Genomic DNA, 18621 nt, shown 5'->3' on the forward strand with positions numbered 1-18621 from the left:
TTGACACTTGCTATGGAACCAAGGGATTAACTTCTGACCTGGCACAGAAAAATGGGTCCCCATTTGCATGTTAGCCACAGCTTATAGTCAAGCTGTACCTCTTTCTGCCATTAGATGTGGAACCAGCTCAGAGCAGGCTCTCACCTGTGAGTGCCAGGGTGTCCATACAGTAACAGTTTACCTCTCTTGTCTGTAATTAATCTTCCAGTGTCTGTACCATGCAGACATTCACAGTAAAAAGACATTCACAAACTGCTTGTAGTCTCAAAGTCAATGAAGATTCAGTTAGTCTTTATTTTATTCTGACAGGCTCCTTTATCCCAGAGACAATACTTAAGACACAGGATCTTAGCAGGAATTCTTCCCAGAATTCAGTCCAATCACAATAAGGGGAAAAAAAAAGTATTTAACAAAAACATATTTAAAATAGACATATGCCATTTTGCCACTAACTGCCACAGACCCCCTTAACATCAGTCTGTGGCATAAAAAGAATAAGATCACATGAGCATTCACCAAATTCATCCTCCTTGCTTTGTGAGTCCACAGAATAAACTCATCCGGGCACCATAAGCCACCAAGCAAGCATTAAGCCACCAGGAAAAATGCTCAGAGGGAATTTCCAAATAGTAAGCCCAGGACCAAAGTGGGGTTCAATGCACATGTGTAAAACCATGAGGCACAAAAAGCAGCACCTTGTTTTTCTAACAGCAAAACAGAAGAGGAGAACGCAGATGTGGGGCTGTCCTGGTCTCCTGTGGTCCAGTGCAGCCTCACTAACCCAGACCTCAGTAACCTCACCAACCTCCATAAGGAGGGGAGCATCAAGAGGAAAGTCTGCAAGCCCAGATCCTGGATAATAGAGGCACAGGACTCTGCACAGGACACCAGACTCCAGATGCTCTTGCAGCACAGGTTCCTCAGAAAACTTTTCCTCTACACTGGCTGGCAAAAACTCAGCCCCAGCAGCTAAGCTGCTCCACTCAAGCCAAGGCAGGATTTCCTCACCCATCTCCCTAGGGTGAGGAGCCAAGAGCTCCCCAAACCAATGAAGGTCAAAACATTAGGAAACAAGCACCCAGAGAGCAGCCTGCTGACCTCTGGGAGAGATGAGTAACCTGAACACCCTCCTCCAGGGGTCAGCTGCAGACAAGGGGTATCTGGCGCCCCTGCCAGGGCTCTCAGCAGCATCCCTACTTCCCCTTCCACAGCATTTTGTGTGCTTGGATGTCTCCTTCCTCCCCTCTTTCCCAGAGATCCCTTCCATAGCCAGTGCTGCTCAGGCACAGTACAAGGATTCACATCAGTAGCACAAAGATCAGGGATTTGTCACTACAATATCTAAGTTGCTTTGAGAGCATGAACACCTTTTTTTTTTTTCAGTCTTTTAAATTATTATTTTAATTTGAGCATGCAGCTAGGCACAAAACAGAAGTAGCCTTTTCCTGAAACTCTGACCTTCCATTCCTTCCAGGTAGGTTTCCTTATTCACATCACATCTGATCACCTCACAATTCTTAAAAATATTTGCTGTAGTCATCAAGCAAAATAACACCTCTGAAGGGTCAGACATCCAGAGCAGACACTGGCTAATGGTTGTTTGAAATTCCAGCATCACTTGGGAAAGCCAGTCCCAGAGAAAGCTGACTCCAGCCTCTGAGTAAACATTGATTCTCCTCCTCCCATCCAAACCAGGGGACCAGAATTACCCCTTTTATTTGTGCATGAAGCATATAGAACCCATAAGGGGAGGAGGATCCAGTGGAAGCCCAGAGGCTCAGGAGCCCCCCTCAAGCTGCTCCTTGGGCTGTGCCTGACCACATTCTGACCCACAGCCCAGGGACTGCCATCCCCACCTCCAACACTGCCTCTGCTTTTCCGGACAGCTGCACCACCAAGCACTGAAGTTTTTTTCATCTCCCAACTGCTTTTCTCTGTGTTACTTCAGAAAAAAGGAAAAAAGAAAAAAAAAAACAACAAAAAACCCAAAAAACAACCCAACCCACACGTGTAGCTGTTACCACGATGACTGGGATGGAGGAGCCCATCCAAGTACCACCACCAGGGATGCTGGGCAAGAGCCATCAACCCCCCACAGAGGCAATACCGGAGGTCCCTGTGATGAGGAGAGGAAACAAAAAAGCCTGCGGGCAGCTGAGGGAGACTTGATTCTATCGATTGTGTAAACTGTCAATGGAGTGGCAACCAGATTTTTTTTTTTTCACTGTTTCTATCCTGGGGAATAATCCAGCCTGATAATTAGTACATAAGAGATAAGTGGAAAATGAGACATCTAGCCAGGGTGGTTCAAGCCTCCTCATGACATTGATAATGTGCAGATACATAGATCACTGTCGGGGCAAACTGCCACTGTGAGCCTGTGTCTTCCCATTGCCTCATCAATCCATCATCCGCTTAGCTACTGACACCTTGGCAGGCACACACCACCAGCCCTGCATTTGAATTGAGAGGAGAAGGCTCCACCAGGGAATACAGATTTTAAAATCTAAGATTCAAATTTGTTTAAGTATTGTGAACAGCAATTCCCTTGCAAGGCATCTTCATTGCCCTTTTGCCAAGGGGGAACAGTTGGGTCTTTGTTAGAAGTACAAATTGCTTCTTAATGCAAAGGATAAAGCAGAGCCTGGGCACCTCCTTAGAATTCCTCCTGGCTCCTGCTAATGCTGCTGCATGTCAATTTTAATTTTTTGAAATTTAAACCGAGGGCTTTGTATCTAAGCTCCATTTCGTCAGAGGGGAGGGGAGGAATAGTCAAAAAGGATTACAGATCCGGGGGGAATTGAGGATCCATAGCAATTATTCTTCATTTGGGTCTCAGACACCGTTTTTAATCATACTCTAAATAGTAGAAATGAACAAGACATTAGAGATTGATAAGTGTCTAACACAAGTAGCTGGTTATGAACTCTGCTTCCTTCAGCAGGGGGATTTTTGAGGACGGGATGAAGGAGGGATTGCTTTCTCTCTCTGACCCTCCCAGCCAATGAGAAGACAAGACCCACTGAGGACCAGGCAGGAGACAGAAGAGACCCTAAGAACTTGGTCATCACTGGGCTACCCTAAAGTGCACTGGGCTACCCTAAAGTGAGGCTGGAAAAAGTTCATCCCAGCTGGGGTTGCCTTTCCTCCTGCAAAGTCAGGGGCAAAGCTCCAGCCTTGGCACTCCAGCTCCTGTCTCTCTTACCTGTGCAGCTGCACTGATAGCAGTAAGCTGGCAGGGAGGTAAGACCTTCAGAGGGGGAAAATGAAATGACAGGACAATAAAACGGAAGTAAGAGTGTTTGTAAATCGACTTAGGTCTTATAGCTTCAGCAGAGCAACCCCAATTTGCCCAAACTGAGGAGATTACCTGCTGGGGTGATGATGACAAATGCAACTCCTCCACCAAGGTCCTTGAACAGCCTGCACTAGTTACAAATGCATGCACTTTTAAAAGGACACGGAGTGGTTGGGATTTACTACGGACCAGCAGGAGAAAAACCTTTCCAAGTGCTCTGAATCTGTCAGTCTTCTGTGCACTTTTTCTCCCAGCCTATCTGGGGCAGACCCACCTATGGTCAGGTGAGGTTTCCAACCCATATACACACTGTGTAGAATCTCTTCTCCACTGTTTTTTACATTTGTCATATTACAGAAACATGGCTTACCATAATCTCTGATTAAACCACTTTTCTTCTACTTCACTAACCTCTTGGATCAGGCTCAGCCCCAGTAAATCTTTTTATGAGATCTGCTTCACACTCTCACTTTCACCTCTTGATGACTGTGTGCCTCTTGTTTACAAAACTTTTTTCCTCTCCCTCTGCTTCTTTCCAGCTATCTTGAATCATAATGAAGACCTAGCCAAGGTGCCCCATCCTCCCTTTAAATGTTGCTGAAAGGGATTGAAGTGACCCCTCCCCTTTACCTCCCAGCCTCCCATGGCACCACCACAGTGCTCCTTTGCAGCACTGGTAGAGACAGAAAGCAAGAAGACATCATCTAAAAACATAATTTAATGTGATATTTTGGTGATAGTGGACAGCAACTGAATTTTTTTGCAGGAACAGGTTTGACGTTAATGACACCATCATTCACACGAGCATTGCATTGCACAGGAAATAAAAGTTTACGCTTGACCCCATACAAACAAAGCAGCAGAGGAAAAATCAGTCATGGTCCAGCCCCACTTCATGAAAATTATCTGAAAATTCAGCATAATCGTAATTAGTACTCATCAACAAAAAAATGTGACTGGTTCAAATTCCATGTGCAGCACAGTCTGAACTCAGGGATCTTTTACACACCCCCCAGGAACCACTCGAGCAAGAGTTTGAAGCTGAGGACTTCCTCGTGTGACACACAGAACACTGACGCTGACAAAGGGAGAGCGAGGTTCAGAGCAAACGTGGGAGAATAAGGAAGGGGGTTGCTTTGTAGCACTTCTATTTCGTTTCCGCGGGGGTTAAAAAAAAATAAAAATCAAACATACCAACTGATAATGAAGCTAAAGTGACCTGCAGAGACAGCGGACACCGGCAGGAGCAGCAGCACAACGGGGCAGGGGCACAACCAGCCCCGTGTGTGCTGGTAGTGGGGCCAGTCGTGTCGCATCGCCTGTCGTGTGTTAATCGGGGTATAAAAGAAAGCCGGAGAAAGTGCTGTACTTATTGTTGTTGCCTCCGTGCGCTTTGCCTCCGTCCAGCTTGACGTACACCTCGTCGCCGGAGTCCAAGTGCAGCACCACGCTGTTGCTGGCGTAGTCGTAGTTCTGGTCTGCATCTTGGGCTATGGCACTGGCCCGCACCTGACAACACAGCCACGGGCTACTACAGATCCTAAGCGCCTCTTCCCCAGCCCTTTCATCAGCACCCTGAGCCCTTCGTCCCCAGGCTCTACATCAGCCCCCCGAATCCCTCTTTTCCACCTCCTCCATCAGCCTCCCCCAGCCCCTCTTCCCCATCCCCTACATCAGCGCCCCGAGTCCCTCTTCCCCAGCTTATCCATCAGCTACCCCGCAGCCCTTCTTCTCCAGACCCTCCGCTATCCCCATGCCCTCCCTCCCTCTCTCTCCTCGATTCTCCTTCCCCCCCTCCAGCCCGTCAGTAAAGTTTGCAAGCCGGGAGTATCGATCTCATCGCGGCTCTACAGCTGTTCCCCATCGTGCACACCCCCCATCCCCTCCCGACGGTCGGGAGGATGTTCCGGGTGCTCCAGTCCCCCAGTGCCGGCGGCCGAGAGAAGCGGACCCGGGGCGGGGAGGATGAGGAGGGGAGCGGCGGGGACCCACCTGCCCGTTCTTGCAGAGGTCGGCCCACATGCTGGTGCCGTCGCCGCCGCGCATGAGGATGTGGTAGGTGAAGAAGTAGATGCCGCGCACCTGGCAGGTGAACTTGCCGCTGGCCGGGTCGTAGTGGTTGCCCAGGTTGGTGACCACGTCGTCGAACTTGAGGACCTCGTAGCCCTCGTGAGGGCTCTTCAGCCCCACGTAGAAGGCGATGCGCGGCCCGCTGAAGGCGGCGCTCAGCCCGCCCGCCGCCTCGCCGCCCGCGGCCGCCCCGCCGCCGCTCCCGCCGCCGCCCGCCCCGGCCAGCGCCAGCCCGGGCAGCCCCGGTTTCCCCGCCTCGCCCCGTTCCCCCGGCGGGCCCCGCGGACCCGGCGGGCCCGGTTCCCCGGGGGGTCCGCGGGGGCCCGGCTTGCCCGGCCGGCCCGGCTCCCCCTTGGGTCCCTGGACGAAGGGCGGCGGGGGGTTGGCGCCCAGGTCCTGCAGGGCCTCCACGGCGGCGGTACTGCCGGGGCCGGGCGGGCGGCCGCCGCTGTAAGGGTCGCAGATCATGCGGCAGGTGCCCATCATCTCGTAGTGGGCTCCGCTCTCGGCGGGCGCCTGCAGCAGCAGCAGGGGCAGGGCGACGAGCAGGGCGACGGCCATGGCCAGGGCGAGCCCGGCGGCGGCCAGCAGCCGCCTCCTCCGCTGCCAGAGCCGGGCGGCGACGGCGAGCAGGTCCTCCTTGCCGTGCGAGGCAATGGTGGCGCGGGGGGGCCGGCCGCTCCCTGCGGGGGGGGCGGCAAAAAAAGGCGGTGAGCCCCTCGCCGCCGGCGCCTCCCCGCCCGGCCCCCGGCTCAGCCCGCCCGCCGCCCGGCCGCTCGCCCCGCCATGCTGCCGCCGATGCCCCGCACCGCTCCGAGGGGACGCGGCTGCCCGACCGCCCGCCGGGGCTGGGCCGGTTCTGCCCCGCGGGAAGAGGTGCGAGGAGAGGGGGGGGAGGGAGGGAGCGTACGACGACAGGGGATCGCCCGCCCTCGTCGCCGCCCCGACGTGGGGAGCGCGGAGAGGAGCTGGGCAGAGCGGGCGGACCCACCTGCGGGGCCGGGGCGGAGCCGCCGGGGGGGTCTCGGAACTCCGCTGCCGCCCGCGATGCGCCCGTCTGCTGCCACTGGCCCTCCCGCTGTGCCGAGCGCCGGTGACAGGGCGGGAGGAGGGGAGGGGAGAGGCGGTGGGGCGTCCCGCGTACCTCCCGGCTCTCCGGTCCCCCGACGGCTGGCACTGAGGGGGGAGGGGGCCTCCCGCCCACCCGGCATCGGCTCAGTTCCTGCGGGTACCGCCCCAAATGCGCCCCACTGAAAGCGGGACGGTCGGGAAGGCATCGCGTTTCCCCGCTCACCGGCCGCCCTAAACTGCTTTCTCCTTCCATCCCTGTATTCCTTTATCCCTATATTCCACGATCCCTCCGCCCCACCATCCTTCCATCCTTCCCTGCCTGCAGCGGGACGGTCTCTGCGCGACTGCCTGGGTCGAGCCCCCCCATCCCACCGCGGTGAGCTCCGTTCCACCCCCGAGCCACTCCGCTTTCTGCGGGAGGGTTGCAAAGCCTCTCGCAAGGCAACAGGTTGCCCGGCTTGTGCCCACCTGGCTCCCTCAGCCTCCCCCCGTCCAGCCTCAGAGGTCCAAAGCCAAGCGGGGCAACATCGCGAGTGGATCTTGCTCCTCAACACATCCAAGTGCAATTAGAGTCCTTCCACCCGTCCTGATTTCCCGCAGTCACGCAGGGTTCTCCCGGTGGAAGGGGGACCCTGGGAAAAAATGGTTTTAGCGGGGTTTAAGCGGGGTTACAGCACAGTGTTCTGAAGGGTTCACCCCGTGTAACGCTGGGTCAAAGTCAAGCGGGTGTTGTCAATCGAGAAACTGTGATTTATTGCCTTTGATTTTCTGAGTAAATGGTGGTAGTACAGAGGGATCTCTTGCCTCGTTAACTGCCCTACAGGGCAGTTCTCCCTCTGGAGAACAAACTGTGATCTTATCCACACATTCTCAGATCAGTGGGTTAAGGAAGGACCTGACCCGCAGAGTGGTACAACGTTTACATAGATTTCCTAAAGGCAACATTTCAATGTCCCCCGCTCCCCTGGTGCATTAGAAAGGTTCCCAGCAGGTTCATCGGGGGTGAAGGCATTCTGGTTTGTCTTAAAGCTGCAGGTCGAAGGAAGCAAGCCGCTCAGCTTGATCCAAGCCTGCTTGAAGCTGATGGCCTGGAGGCATCATATGCAAATGGTGACATACAGACTTCTCCCAAGAAGTGCAGAAATGCCCTAAAAGGATTTGGGACTCTTGTTAGCTTTCCTTCATATTTAAGGAGGGGACATCAAGGCTTTCCCATATGGCATGCACACACTTCAGGACCAGATCTCATTTCAGTTACAATCCCTGTATGTGTTAAGCATTTTTTCCTGGAGTTATTTGGCTTTGCTCTGCTGCTGCTGAGATCAGGATTCATCCCTGCCCCTCCAAGTCTCTCTGATTATTTTTTTTCTCCATCTCTGTATTTGAAGCTGCAAGGGAAATTAATCTTGTAAATGAAAACCTTTCCCTGAGAATTGTATATATTTATATATAGATAGTATTCGAGTAGCCATATATATTACTTAGCACAATGCAGCTAAATGTTTTAAGAGATGAGATCATGACAAAGATGTAAGTCCTTTTCCTCTCCTCTGAATTAACCGTTGCATCCGACAGAGTTATTATAAGCCCCTACACTTGCCTAAAGCCTTGTAAAATTATTTATAATAGTTGTTTCTCTTACAGCCTTAGTATAATTTTCCATATATTAACTGTGCTAAATACAAATAAATTCACAACTAAATTACACTGCTTTGCCGATCATCCCTACTTAAGCTTCTGTTAATTTCCCTTTTGTTCTGGTATTTGTCACTAGCTTGGGTCTCCACGTGCATGTGAATCCTTGCTATTCCCCCGGAGCTCTGCAAACCACTCTGATGTGTCTTCTTAATCTCCTGTTTTCCAAAGGCAGTAGCCACACTGTAGCTTTTCTAACCCTTTTCTGAATAATTAAGTTCTTGTATTATTTGGGCTCTGTTGCAACTTTCCGATTTGCATTAACTCACTTCTATAATGAGGTGACCGGTGCAGGGAGCTCAATTCCAAATGAAGGTTCACCAGCGCCTTCTGCAAAGCCAGAATAATATCACTGTGGCAGGCTCTATTATTCCCAGGGATCAACAGGGACATACAAAGAAGAATCAACATATTTGAACTTTCAGAAAGACAAAATTTGCCCAGTTCCTAATGAGGATGGTTTAGCACTTAAACAAACTGGCAGAGAAGATTAGAGAGATCTCAGCAGTTAGGTTAAGCATCAAACCTTTGCAATTTTATTTGGGAATAATTTAACTACATGTCTGTGATGCAGTGAGGCAGGCTGATCACCTACTTAATCCCTCCACTGGATTGCTTCAAAGTAAACACAGTGTGACTTTAATGTATAACACATCATATCCAGCAGGATCTGTGCTGTGCTATCCTGGACACCTGGAGTTATGGGCTGACTGATGTAATGCATCTTGTGTCCCAGGAAACAGCACTCTGATGGGTGAGGCAGCTGGTACCACCTACTGATCCTACAATAGTAGTAAGTATTTAGGAATATAGTTTCCAAAAGTGCATGGCAACACTCCGCTTACAATTTTTATTCGTTCTCCTGTGCTATGTTAGGCTCTTGCTTTCTGTACTCAATGGGATGCACTGAAGAAGCACAGGGAGCAGGAAATAACCAGGTTAGTTCATCAGGCAGTGTCTCAAGTACCACTTGATCTGCAAGGAGATGCCTGTTGTCCTTTGAGGTCACAAGTACCAAAGCCTCTCTTAGAGTCAGGCACTTCACATCTTTTAAGGAGTGAGTCAGGTTGGGGCTCTGCTGCAGGCTGTTCAGAGCTGGAAAACTCCAGTTCCCCTGGGTGTGCCCAGAGAGATAAAGACACCCACAGAGCATCCCTGGTGAAACACAAGGTGTGTCTGGACCTTGTCACTAGATGATGGCTGAGCAGGAGTTTTGCTGATTGCTGTGGTAAGTCAAAGCAATATTTAAGCACCTAAAAGCCTGCATGGATCTAAATTGAAACTCCATTTTCAGATGTGGTGTAAGGACTCAGGCACCTGACATGCTTAGGGAAATGTTTGACAGATCAAGCACAATTCCCAGACGCTGTGCCAGTGTCTCACCACTCTCACACTAAAGGATTCCTTCCTAGTATTTAACCTAAATCTCCCCTTTTCCATCTTAAAACCATTACTCCTGCCATTACACACCCTTGCAAAAATTCCTTCTCCAGCTTTCCTGTTGCCCCTTCAGGTACTGGAAGTTATAAGGTCTCCTCAGAGCCTTCTCTTCTCCAGGCTGAAGTTCATTTCATGAACTGAAGCACATGGTTTTCTCCAAAGCCAACAAGAACTGGACTATCCAAGTCCATAACCCTCTCAGGACACAGTAGGACTCAGACCTATGGAGGTGGTGAGGGTTCTGGCCACATGTGCAAATTGACCACTGTGTATTTTAGCTTCTCAGAGACTGAAGGTCAGTGTCTCTCAAGGTAAGTGCTTCCAGGATTCAACAGAAGCTGAGGGAATATTTTTGTTTCAAATTTAGGTGCTTGAATTCTTCTTTAACCCCTTCTTTTTGTTCCTTTTTGGATTTGGCCCTTAACTGGAAAATGTAAGAAGAGCTGTACCAGCTTAGGGCTCTTATTTAGGGAAAATATCAGGATCTAAGTAATTCCATGGTGATACTTCCCTGGTATTTTCCCTCAGCCTCCATCAATCCATGGCTTAAGGATTTCCTGAGCCACAGTGAAGTACTTTTTAGAAGCTGAAAGCAAGATTGCTGTGAATGCAGTCCTTGGATGAGTACCCTCACCTACCCCAGTGAGTAGCTTTGTTTCACTATCTTTTGTGCTGATTGATGGAAGTTATAGATAACATTACTCCCTGATCCTCTGAAGTGCTTCATTCATTGCCTTTCTCACATGACAAGACTCACAGATATTTCTCATTGCCAGAATTAACTATCTGGAACTCCAAGTATTCAACAGCTAGTAAAACATAATATAGAGTCCTTATGCTAAAGGGTTCACATTTCTGGATGAAAGCAAATTTGCTAAAGTTTAGAATGTGTAAAATATTATTTCCATTCACAAAACAGAAAATGTAATGATACTGATTATTTCTGCTTAATGGAGGGAAAATTTTAGAAATGGTTTGGCTTACTGTATTAACTGCCATCACTCCCCACAAATACTTTGCACTTCTTCTTGACCTAAGATGGGTTTTCCAGCCATACTTGTTTTACAGCACAATGCTGAATTTACTTGATGGACCCAGAGGGTACACAGAGTCTTGCACAGCAGAAAAAGCATTTTATTACATAGAACATGGCCAGGAGCTGGCTCTTGTGTTACTGCCTGTAAGGCAGAGTTGGAATAGCTGTGGCTGCTCCAAGCAGAGGCTTGTGCTGCTGTAGCAAAACATAAAATCAGGGAGATTTAGTTAGATACTAGGAGAAAATTCTTCACCATGAGGGTAGTAAGATACTGGAATAGGTTGCCTAGGGAGGCTGTTGATGCCCCCTCCCTGGAAATGATCCAGGCCAGTCTGGATGGGGCCTTGAGCAACCTGATCTACTGGGAGATATCCCTGCCCATGCAGAGGGGTTGGATCTTGATGATCTTTAAGGACCTTTCCAACACAAACCATTCTGTGATACAGACAGAGTCAGGGCTTCTGTTCTGCCACAGTATCTGTTAACAGATCCTGCACACAGAGAAGTTCTGGTGCAGCTGGCCAGGCTTTATCAGGTGTATGGTCACACCATGTGTATCACCAGCACTGTGACCTGCTGGTATTTGCACTCTACCATATCCACTGATGTACGAGGAAGGCAAAGGAGCCACTGCTGGCTCTTTCATAGCATGTGGGGTGTTTCATTAGATACATTTGCCTGGTTGAAAGGGAGCAGTTCACAACCTCCAGATCTGCCCTCAGGGCACTGCTTGGAGTAATACCAAAAGGTGTGGAGAGAATCCCTGAAAGCCAAATGCTGTCACACTCCCCAGACAGGTGCTGTTCACCAAATCTGGGAGAACTCAGCCTCTGTTTTCTGCCAAAGATCAATCAGAGCAAGTGGAACTTGCTTCCCACTTCTGACCAAATGGGCTTTTCACCCTTCTTTTTCTCAGAGCAGGGCCACACCCTGATGTTAATTCATCAAAGTTTCGATAAACTCTGTAAGAACAGAGAAACCCCACATGGTGATTCAAGCTGGTGTTGAAGGTGCCTGGTCCAAACATTTCCTTCTCCCCAAGAAACTCTTAGGAAGTTCATGGGAGCAGCTGCTGACACCTGGCCCCAGCAGCCAGGGTGATGGAGGAAACATTGCAGGAGCTACAGGTTCTTTGGAGCTCCCTGTTCCCAGAGCAGATCTTCAGCTAAAGTAGGTTTAGAGGGAAACAAAAGTGTCCTTAACAAAGGGCAGGATGTGAGCAACATCACCCACAAAACTAGCAGGTCTGAATGACATCTTACTTAAAAACAGTGGAGAAGAATGAAGTGAGAGGCTAAGTTTGCTTGCCCTTAACCAGCTGAAGGCTGGAATTTGGGTCACAGGGAGAGCAGATTCAGCTCTCCCTTCCTAATTCTCTGCTTCTCAGTGTGTGTTTACAAACTGCTTGAGGAGAAACAGGTTGGGCCTAGATTTGTCTTGTTCAATTTATCTCCTCAGATAACGAATGCTTTTGCAGCGTGACGGCTGGAATAGCTCCGCACTATCTATACAACCAAGCATCTGCTTTTTAAATTGAGCCTTCTGTACAAAATGCAGATAATGAAATAATAATTAAGCACATTTATGGTGGGCATATGAGTAACCCAAATTTGGAGGTCTGGCTGAAGGAAGAGATCCTCCCCTTGCCTTCTGAATGTAAGAGCCAAGCTGCCCAGCAATGGGTTTGTGTGTCTGAAACCAAACCCCAGGCAGGCTCTCCAGCTGAAAGTCACCCAGCTCCCTTCTGAACCCTCTGAAATGCCCCATGGGACTCAACTCTCAAGTCTTTGTGATTTCAGAAGAAGGGAGGAAGGAGGCTGGAAGGTCAGAGCACTACAGTCACTCCATTTATGCAGATCCCTTCTCTTAATTTAGCAAAATTTCCACACCCACCACGAGGCTGATTATTCTGTGAAGGGAAAGATTGCTGCGAGGAGATGATGTGTATGGGCAGCTTGGTTTAACCAGGATGACAAACACACATTAAAAATGCTTTTGACGTGTGTTCAGGCTTCCCTGTGGGAATTTTACTGAACCTGCAGTCAGGTACCAGTGAGAGTTCATTCCCAGAAGGCAAAGACAAAAATAAAATTAGTAAGAAATATTATCCAAACCCACAGGTGTGCCAGATGGCACTGAATGGACATTGGCTGGAATGATATTCAGTTATCACAATGAACTTTTACCCTGTGTCCCCCAGAATTGAATGGGTTCCTCCGTTAATCACGTAGCATGATGAGGAAGATAGGAGGATTGGAATCCCAAAGCTAAGGATGTCAGGAATTGGCTTCACACCTCCACTGGGTGCTGGAAACTCACAGCAAGCAAGGTGTAGAAGCTGAAGAAAGGCATATGGGCAAGATGGGGCAGATGGTCCCTGGCTCCACCATACCCTGGTGTGGTTTGCTGGTGACCAGTGGAGAGGAACTGTTCAGCTGAGCAGAGGCAGCTGTGAGGTTTGTGCAGACACAAGTTGCTTTATTACATTCAAATAGCCCAAGGTGAATATTACTCCTTGTCACTTCTGGAGTAAGGGTAACTTGGGGTGTTGCTAGAAAGGAGACAAAGGTCAAGGAGAATCAGTACTGGCACAGTGGCATGAATCAGCTGGGCAAGGTCACCCACTTCTGGGATACTCAGGAATTAATTACTAGTCTAACTGTGAGCGTTGTTTTTGAAAAAACCTGGTTCAGCTGAAAGAAAAAGTAATCAGGAGAGATAAACATGGCTCTCTGAAAAAAATGAAGCTTTAAAAAAGCACTAAACCAAAGTAGGCAAGATGGTTTTCAGAGATTAAAAAAAAAATGCTTTATTAAAAATAGTGAAATTGTTCTAAAATATGTAGCTATCTATGATGACTCTTCAATATAAATCCAAATTAAAAGCGTGACAATGGGCTTTATTTAGAAATGTTCTGACCTTTCTCGTATGACTCGTGTCCTGCTTTCTTGTTACTTGTCATTCTCAGTCACTGTATCTTGCTTAAATGAAAAGTGTAAGCTCTCCAGGGCATAGGACTGCATCTTGTTGGGTCTTTTATCTGCTCTGTACAACAATGCATGCGACAGGGAGACTCTTAAAACTGTTAAATAAAATATTTCATCTCCAATTTTGCAACTTCACTGAATTTGCAAGAAAAAACCCAACACACCCAATAGTGTAGCTATTAGTAAGAAGTTATTGGCTCACATAAGTAATAAGAGTTAGGTTGAAAAATAATCTCAGAAAAGCAGTGTTGTCCATGGTAATGATGATTATTAAATCACAGAATGGTTCCTGGGGGAGAGGAGTGGAAGCCCACAGCTTGGGATCTAGAGAGCAAGGTGGGGTTCTTTTTGGAGGCTGGGCAAAGCCAGAGCCTGCACTGCAGGGCTCGGTGCCCTGCTGGCAGGAAGACGAATGAGAAGCCCTAACAACCTTCTCTATTTTGTTCTTCTATGATCCTTATAAGAGAGATTGATGCTGACAGCATCCAGGTGGTACGTCCATGACTCAGCTGTCACGTCACTGCTTAGGGCTTAAAACCAGTGAGTCAAGGAATGAAAAACAGGTGGAAGGAGGAGGAGAGCCCTCCTGAGGTGCTCACCTCTTGCTCAGTGAGCAGGGCCAATTGCAGACCACAGGGACCCAGAAGAAGGGGAGGCAATGACAGAAGGAATGGCTGGTCACTGTCCTCCAAGGGCAGCAGGGTTGCAAACCATTCACCACACCTTACGTGGTGTGGAAGAAAAGCCTGGTGTGAGTTAATGGGATTCTGCAAGCCAGAAACGTCCCCCCTGCTGACTTTTGTAACTATGATCCGTATGTAAAGCTGTAGATGAAGTAAATCCATCTAATTCAGTTCATGCTAGAGAGGAAAGGTACCACCACAGACATCTGGACATGTATTTCCATCAATATAAAGTTTATTTTTTCAGATTTCATTTCAAGTGATGTCCTAGATCCTATTCTGAGAATGGGTCCTCAGTTTCTCTGAAAAGCCAAGGAGTCCTAGAAAACATAAAGAAGACTCATTGGAGTCCTAGGTTTAGGTAGCTTCTGAAACACTGGTTCCTGTCTGGGAAAGTTAAAAAATGAAATCTGCCACTGCTGACATCTAAACTTGAATCTACTTTTTCTGCCACTGTCTTAATTGGAAGGGCAGCCTCTTGTAAATCACAGTAGCAGAAGGTCAGTGGCCTCTCTGGGTGGATACGGCACTTCTGCCTTTGGGCATGATCAGTGTTTAACCCCATGGAAACCTCTTCAGGGATGGGGACTTCCTGACCTCCACAAGAACCTTTTGCAATACTTCATAATCTCTGCTTTTCACAAAACATTTTCCTGCATCTGAAATTAATTTCTCTGCTGCCATTTAAGCTTCTAATTCCTCCCATTATCCATTATAGGCAGAGAAAGCAGGTGGTTCCTTCCCTCCCTTTTTGTGATAGCCTTTTACACTTTTGGTGATTGCTACCTTGCAAATTTTTCCCAAAAGAAAACTCCTGCTCCTTCCTTATGAGACTTCACACTGAAACATCTAGGAAAAGGAGAGCGGTCATCTGCAAACCTGTTTTATCACAGAACTAGAAGACCACTTCTTTCCTGGGAGTCCCAAACAAGTAGTTGTTAACGGCATCATCACGAGCCACATCTAAGGCAAGATTTTAGCTGCATTAAGCTTTGCTCAAGGCTCAAAGACATCATCTGTCTGCAACCCTCTCCCAGTCTGCTCACTCCCTGTCTGCTCCACCCCAGTTGCAAGTCAGGCAGTTCTGCAGTTTTCAAACCTGACTGCTTCCAGTCTAAGTGACACATCTTATGGTGACACAGCTGCCGTAGGGTCTGCAGGAATTGTCTGCAAGCCAAGAGCTCTGTCCAAAGGAAGGAAAAATGGCAAGGGTATCATTGTGTGAAGTGAATGAGTAAAAGGCATCTACTTCAGGACTGCAAGGCATGGTAACTGAAAATGGCATTTTGCACTGTCTCTGCTCTGCAAAGTAAACCAGCTTTAAAAAGTGCTAAATCATGGCACTGGTTCTGGCAAGCAATGAAACTTGATCTTATTTTATGGAGTTTTGATCTTCACACATGCCAGGAAAATGGTTATCAAGCTAAAGTATTCCAGCCAGCCATCCTCTTCCTGCATGTTTGCAGAGCTCCTGTGACAGCAAAAAGCTGTTGCTTCTGGAACCAAAGAGTTAGTAACAACTGATGTTGTTTATGCATGCAAAGCATTTGGAATTAATGACAAATTTGTGCTTGATTTAAGTGCATTTTTAATTACTTTTGATTAGGCTCAAGAGGATCATTTTCTTTTACCAATTTTCAGGATATTCAGAACATCTGGAAAATAAACCAAGTCTTTGCACTCCAGGTTGTTGGTGTAAACTTCAACATTTCCATGTTGAAAAAATCCTCCATGAGTGGGGAATGGCTGAGGCATCTTGCTTGGCATGAATGTCCTGGGATCTTGGTGCCATGGAAATGGCTGAACATGCAAACCTTTCCCTGCAGCAGAGAAGGGAGAAGGGAGAAGGGAGAAGGGAGAAGGGAGAAGGGAGAAGGGAGAAGGGAGAAGGGAGAAGGGAGAAGGGAGAAGGAGAGGAGAGGGAGAGGAGAGGAGAGGAGAGGAGAGGAGAGGAGAGGAGAGGAGAGGAGAGGAGAGGAGAGGAGAGGAGAGGAGAGGAGAGGAGAGGAGAGGAGAGGAGAGGAGAGGAGAGGAGAGGAGAGGAGAGGAGAGGAGAAGAGAAGAGAAGAGAAGAGAAGAGAAGAGAAGAGAAGAGAAGAGAAGAGAAGAGAAGAGAAGAGAAGAGAAGAGAAAGAGAAGAGAAGAGAAGAGAAGAAGAGAAGAGAAGAGAAGAGAAGAGAAGAGAAAAGAGAAGAGAAGAGAAGAGAAGAGAAGAGAAGAGAAGAGAAGAGAAGAGAAGAGAAGAGAAGAGAAGAGAAGAGAAGAGAAGAGAAGAGAAGAGAAGAGAAGAGAAGAGAAGAGAAGAGAAGAGAAGAGAAGAGAAGAGAAGAGAAGAGAAATCACAGCAACTGTATCATTTATTCTGGAAGGGCTACACTACAGTCAGGGATGAAGCTGGCTTTGCAGCTGAACACAGCTCCAAGGCTCCATGTGGGACCTCCCACTACCAGGCTGCCCCAGTGGATCCATGCTGATGGAATCAGGAATCAGGCACAGATGCCAGTGATTCACTGGGAGTGCAGGAGGCTGCTCTCTTTAATATATGGCACATATGGCATGAGAGTGTTAATAGAATTTATACTGTAAAAAAATTATCTCTGCACCACGTATGGAATTCCTTGGGAGGATTTATTCAGTAGACATAAAATCCAGTGGAAACAGTCTAACCTTTCTGAGACTTATTATTTTTTCTCTTCATTTATGGAAATGCCTTAATTTATGCAAGGTGAATATCAGAAAAAATTGCTATAGATTTAGTAATAACCTAGCTCTTGCTAATTATATACTTTCATAGCTATATTCTGCTCTTGTTTATATGAGGAGTAAAATTATTTAAAGCCACTGGGTCCCATCCAAAATCATCTATATGACTCTTCTGAATGGGTACCAGCACTATGGTATCAGTTGACCCCAAAATTTTGCTAATAATGAGAAAAAAATTGAAGAAAAAAATGTCAGAAACAAAGAATGTTAAAAAAAAATTGCTTTGTACCTTGCTTACTCCTGTATATGTTACATTAAATATACATCAAAGTAACACTCTCCCATCCTTACCTGCATGCAAAGCAGTAAGATGCAGGACTTCCTGAGGACAGTAGGGCCTCCCTGGGGCCCCAGGATACCAAGGTGCTGACTCCTTGGTGGCAAGGAGAATCTTTAGCCAGGTTACTAAGTAAAAGACGACACTCCAGTAGCCACACCATCTGTCCATCTGTGCTTACCCTTTGTGAGCCAGTTTCAACCAAACTGTGACAACATCCTTCAAAAATCATGTTCCTTCAAATATCATGAACATCAAAGAAGCCTTAGTCACTGCTTTGGTGAGAGGAGATAAAGTTTGCCCAAGGGTTACACCATATCTGACAGGGATGGCCAGCTGGGAGGACACTTTCAGCCAGACATCAGGAGTCTCACACATGGGGTGATGGTTGTTGCACAGAGGGAGGAGGTGGATGGAGGGGAATAAAACCACAAATCCATTGGAAAACAGGCTTCTGTTCTTCATCAGTCAAGACATCTTGCTCGGTGCATCTAAACCTCACACAAGTTTCATCCTGTACTTTTCCACAACTGTATCACTGAACATCTTCATTGCTTACGGACACTAATGAGTGCAAACTTAAAATACACCCCTGAGGCCAGCTGGGGTTATTAAGTAGAGGTCACAATTAATGAGCTCCACCAAATCTTGCTCCGGTGGCTTCCAACACCATCACCCCACTCATCTGCTTCAGCTGCTCCCCAGAGTCTCCACCACACAGCTTCAGATTTTTTCTGCTTTCAATTATACTTTCAACAATTATTTCGAAGGATGTCCTGTAAATCCTCACATGTGCTGCCAAGCAGTTTCAGCATTCCCCACCCTCCCCCCTCTCTGAATTCATCTCTTTTCCCTTTGCCATTATCTCACCAAACTGAGACACTGGTGCCTCTGCCTCTTCCATAACACAAATTGACTCAGAACAAAGAGGGGGAAAACATTGGTAAACGTGATTCCTTTAACCAGGATCTTATGTGTGCTCTCTAAACAGTATCTGGTGTGGCACGCTTGTAGGTCTGTGAAATGTCCTAAGTGATCCTCTTGCTTCACTGGGCAGTTATAATCACAGGCCCCATAGGGCCACCATGAAATCCCACCTCAAGTCCCATCCCCACTGACAGCAAAGCATGTGGAATGAAGGTGCTGAAATGAGCTATTGAGCTTTTCCCTTTGACCCATCAGAGGGGTTGTGTCCTGTATGGTGCAGAAGAGAAGTTCAGCTATTTCAAGGATGTGGGATCAGATGGTCCCATCAAGCCCACCTTCTCCCAGATGCTCTGCTCCCAGGTTCATCTAAGGTT

The 18621-nt window shown here is 47.9% G+C and overlaps 1 protein-coding gene across 1 annotated transcript; it reads right to left on the minus strand.

The window, feature by feature from the left end:
* Nucleotides 1–4627: 4627 nt before the first annotated feature.
* C1QL2 (complement C1q like 2) lies at nt 4628–5929 on the minus strand. Its single transcript, XM_030454490.1, has 2 exons — nt 5291–5929; nt 4628–4807 (listed from the first exon to the last, which is right to left on the minus strand). The coding sequence occupies exons 1-2, from the start codon at nt 5927–5929 to the stop codon at nt 4628–4630; spliced, it is 819 nt and encodes a 272-aa protein (XP_030310350.1).
* Nucleotides 5930–18621: the final 12692 nt, after the last annotated feature.

Source organism: Calypte anna, chromosome 7 (genome assembly GCF_003957555.1).
Source record: "Calypte anna isolate BGI_N300 chromosome 7, bCalAnn1_v1.p, whole genome shotgun sequence".
Taxonomy (NCBI): domain Eukaryota; kingdom Metazoa; phylum Chordata; class Aves; order Apodiformes; family Trochilidae; genus Calypte; species Calypte anna.

Coding starts and splice junctions, on each gene's coding strand:
- C1QL2 (XM_030454490.1), bottom strand. CDS start 5,929: ATGGCCGTCGCCCTGCTCGTCGCCCTGCCCCTGCTGCTGCTGCAGGCG. Junction 4,808..5,290: donor ACCTCTGCAAGAACGGGCAG/GTGGGTCCCCGC, acceptor CTGTGTTGTCAG/GTGCGGGCCAGTGCCATAGC.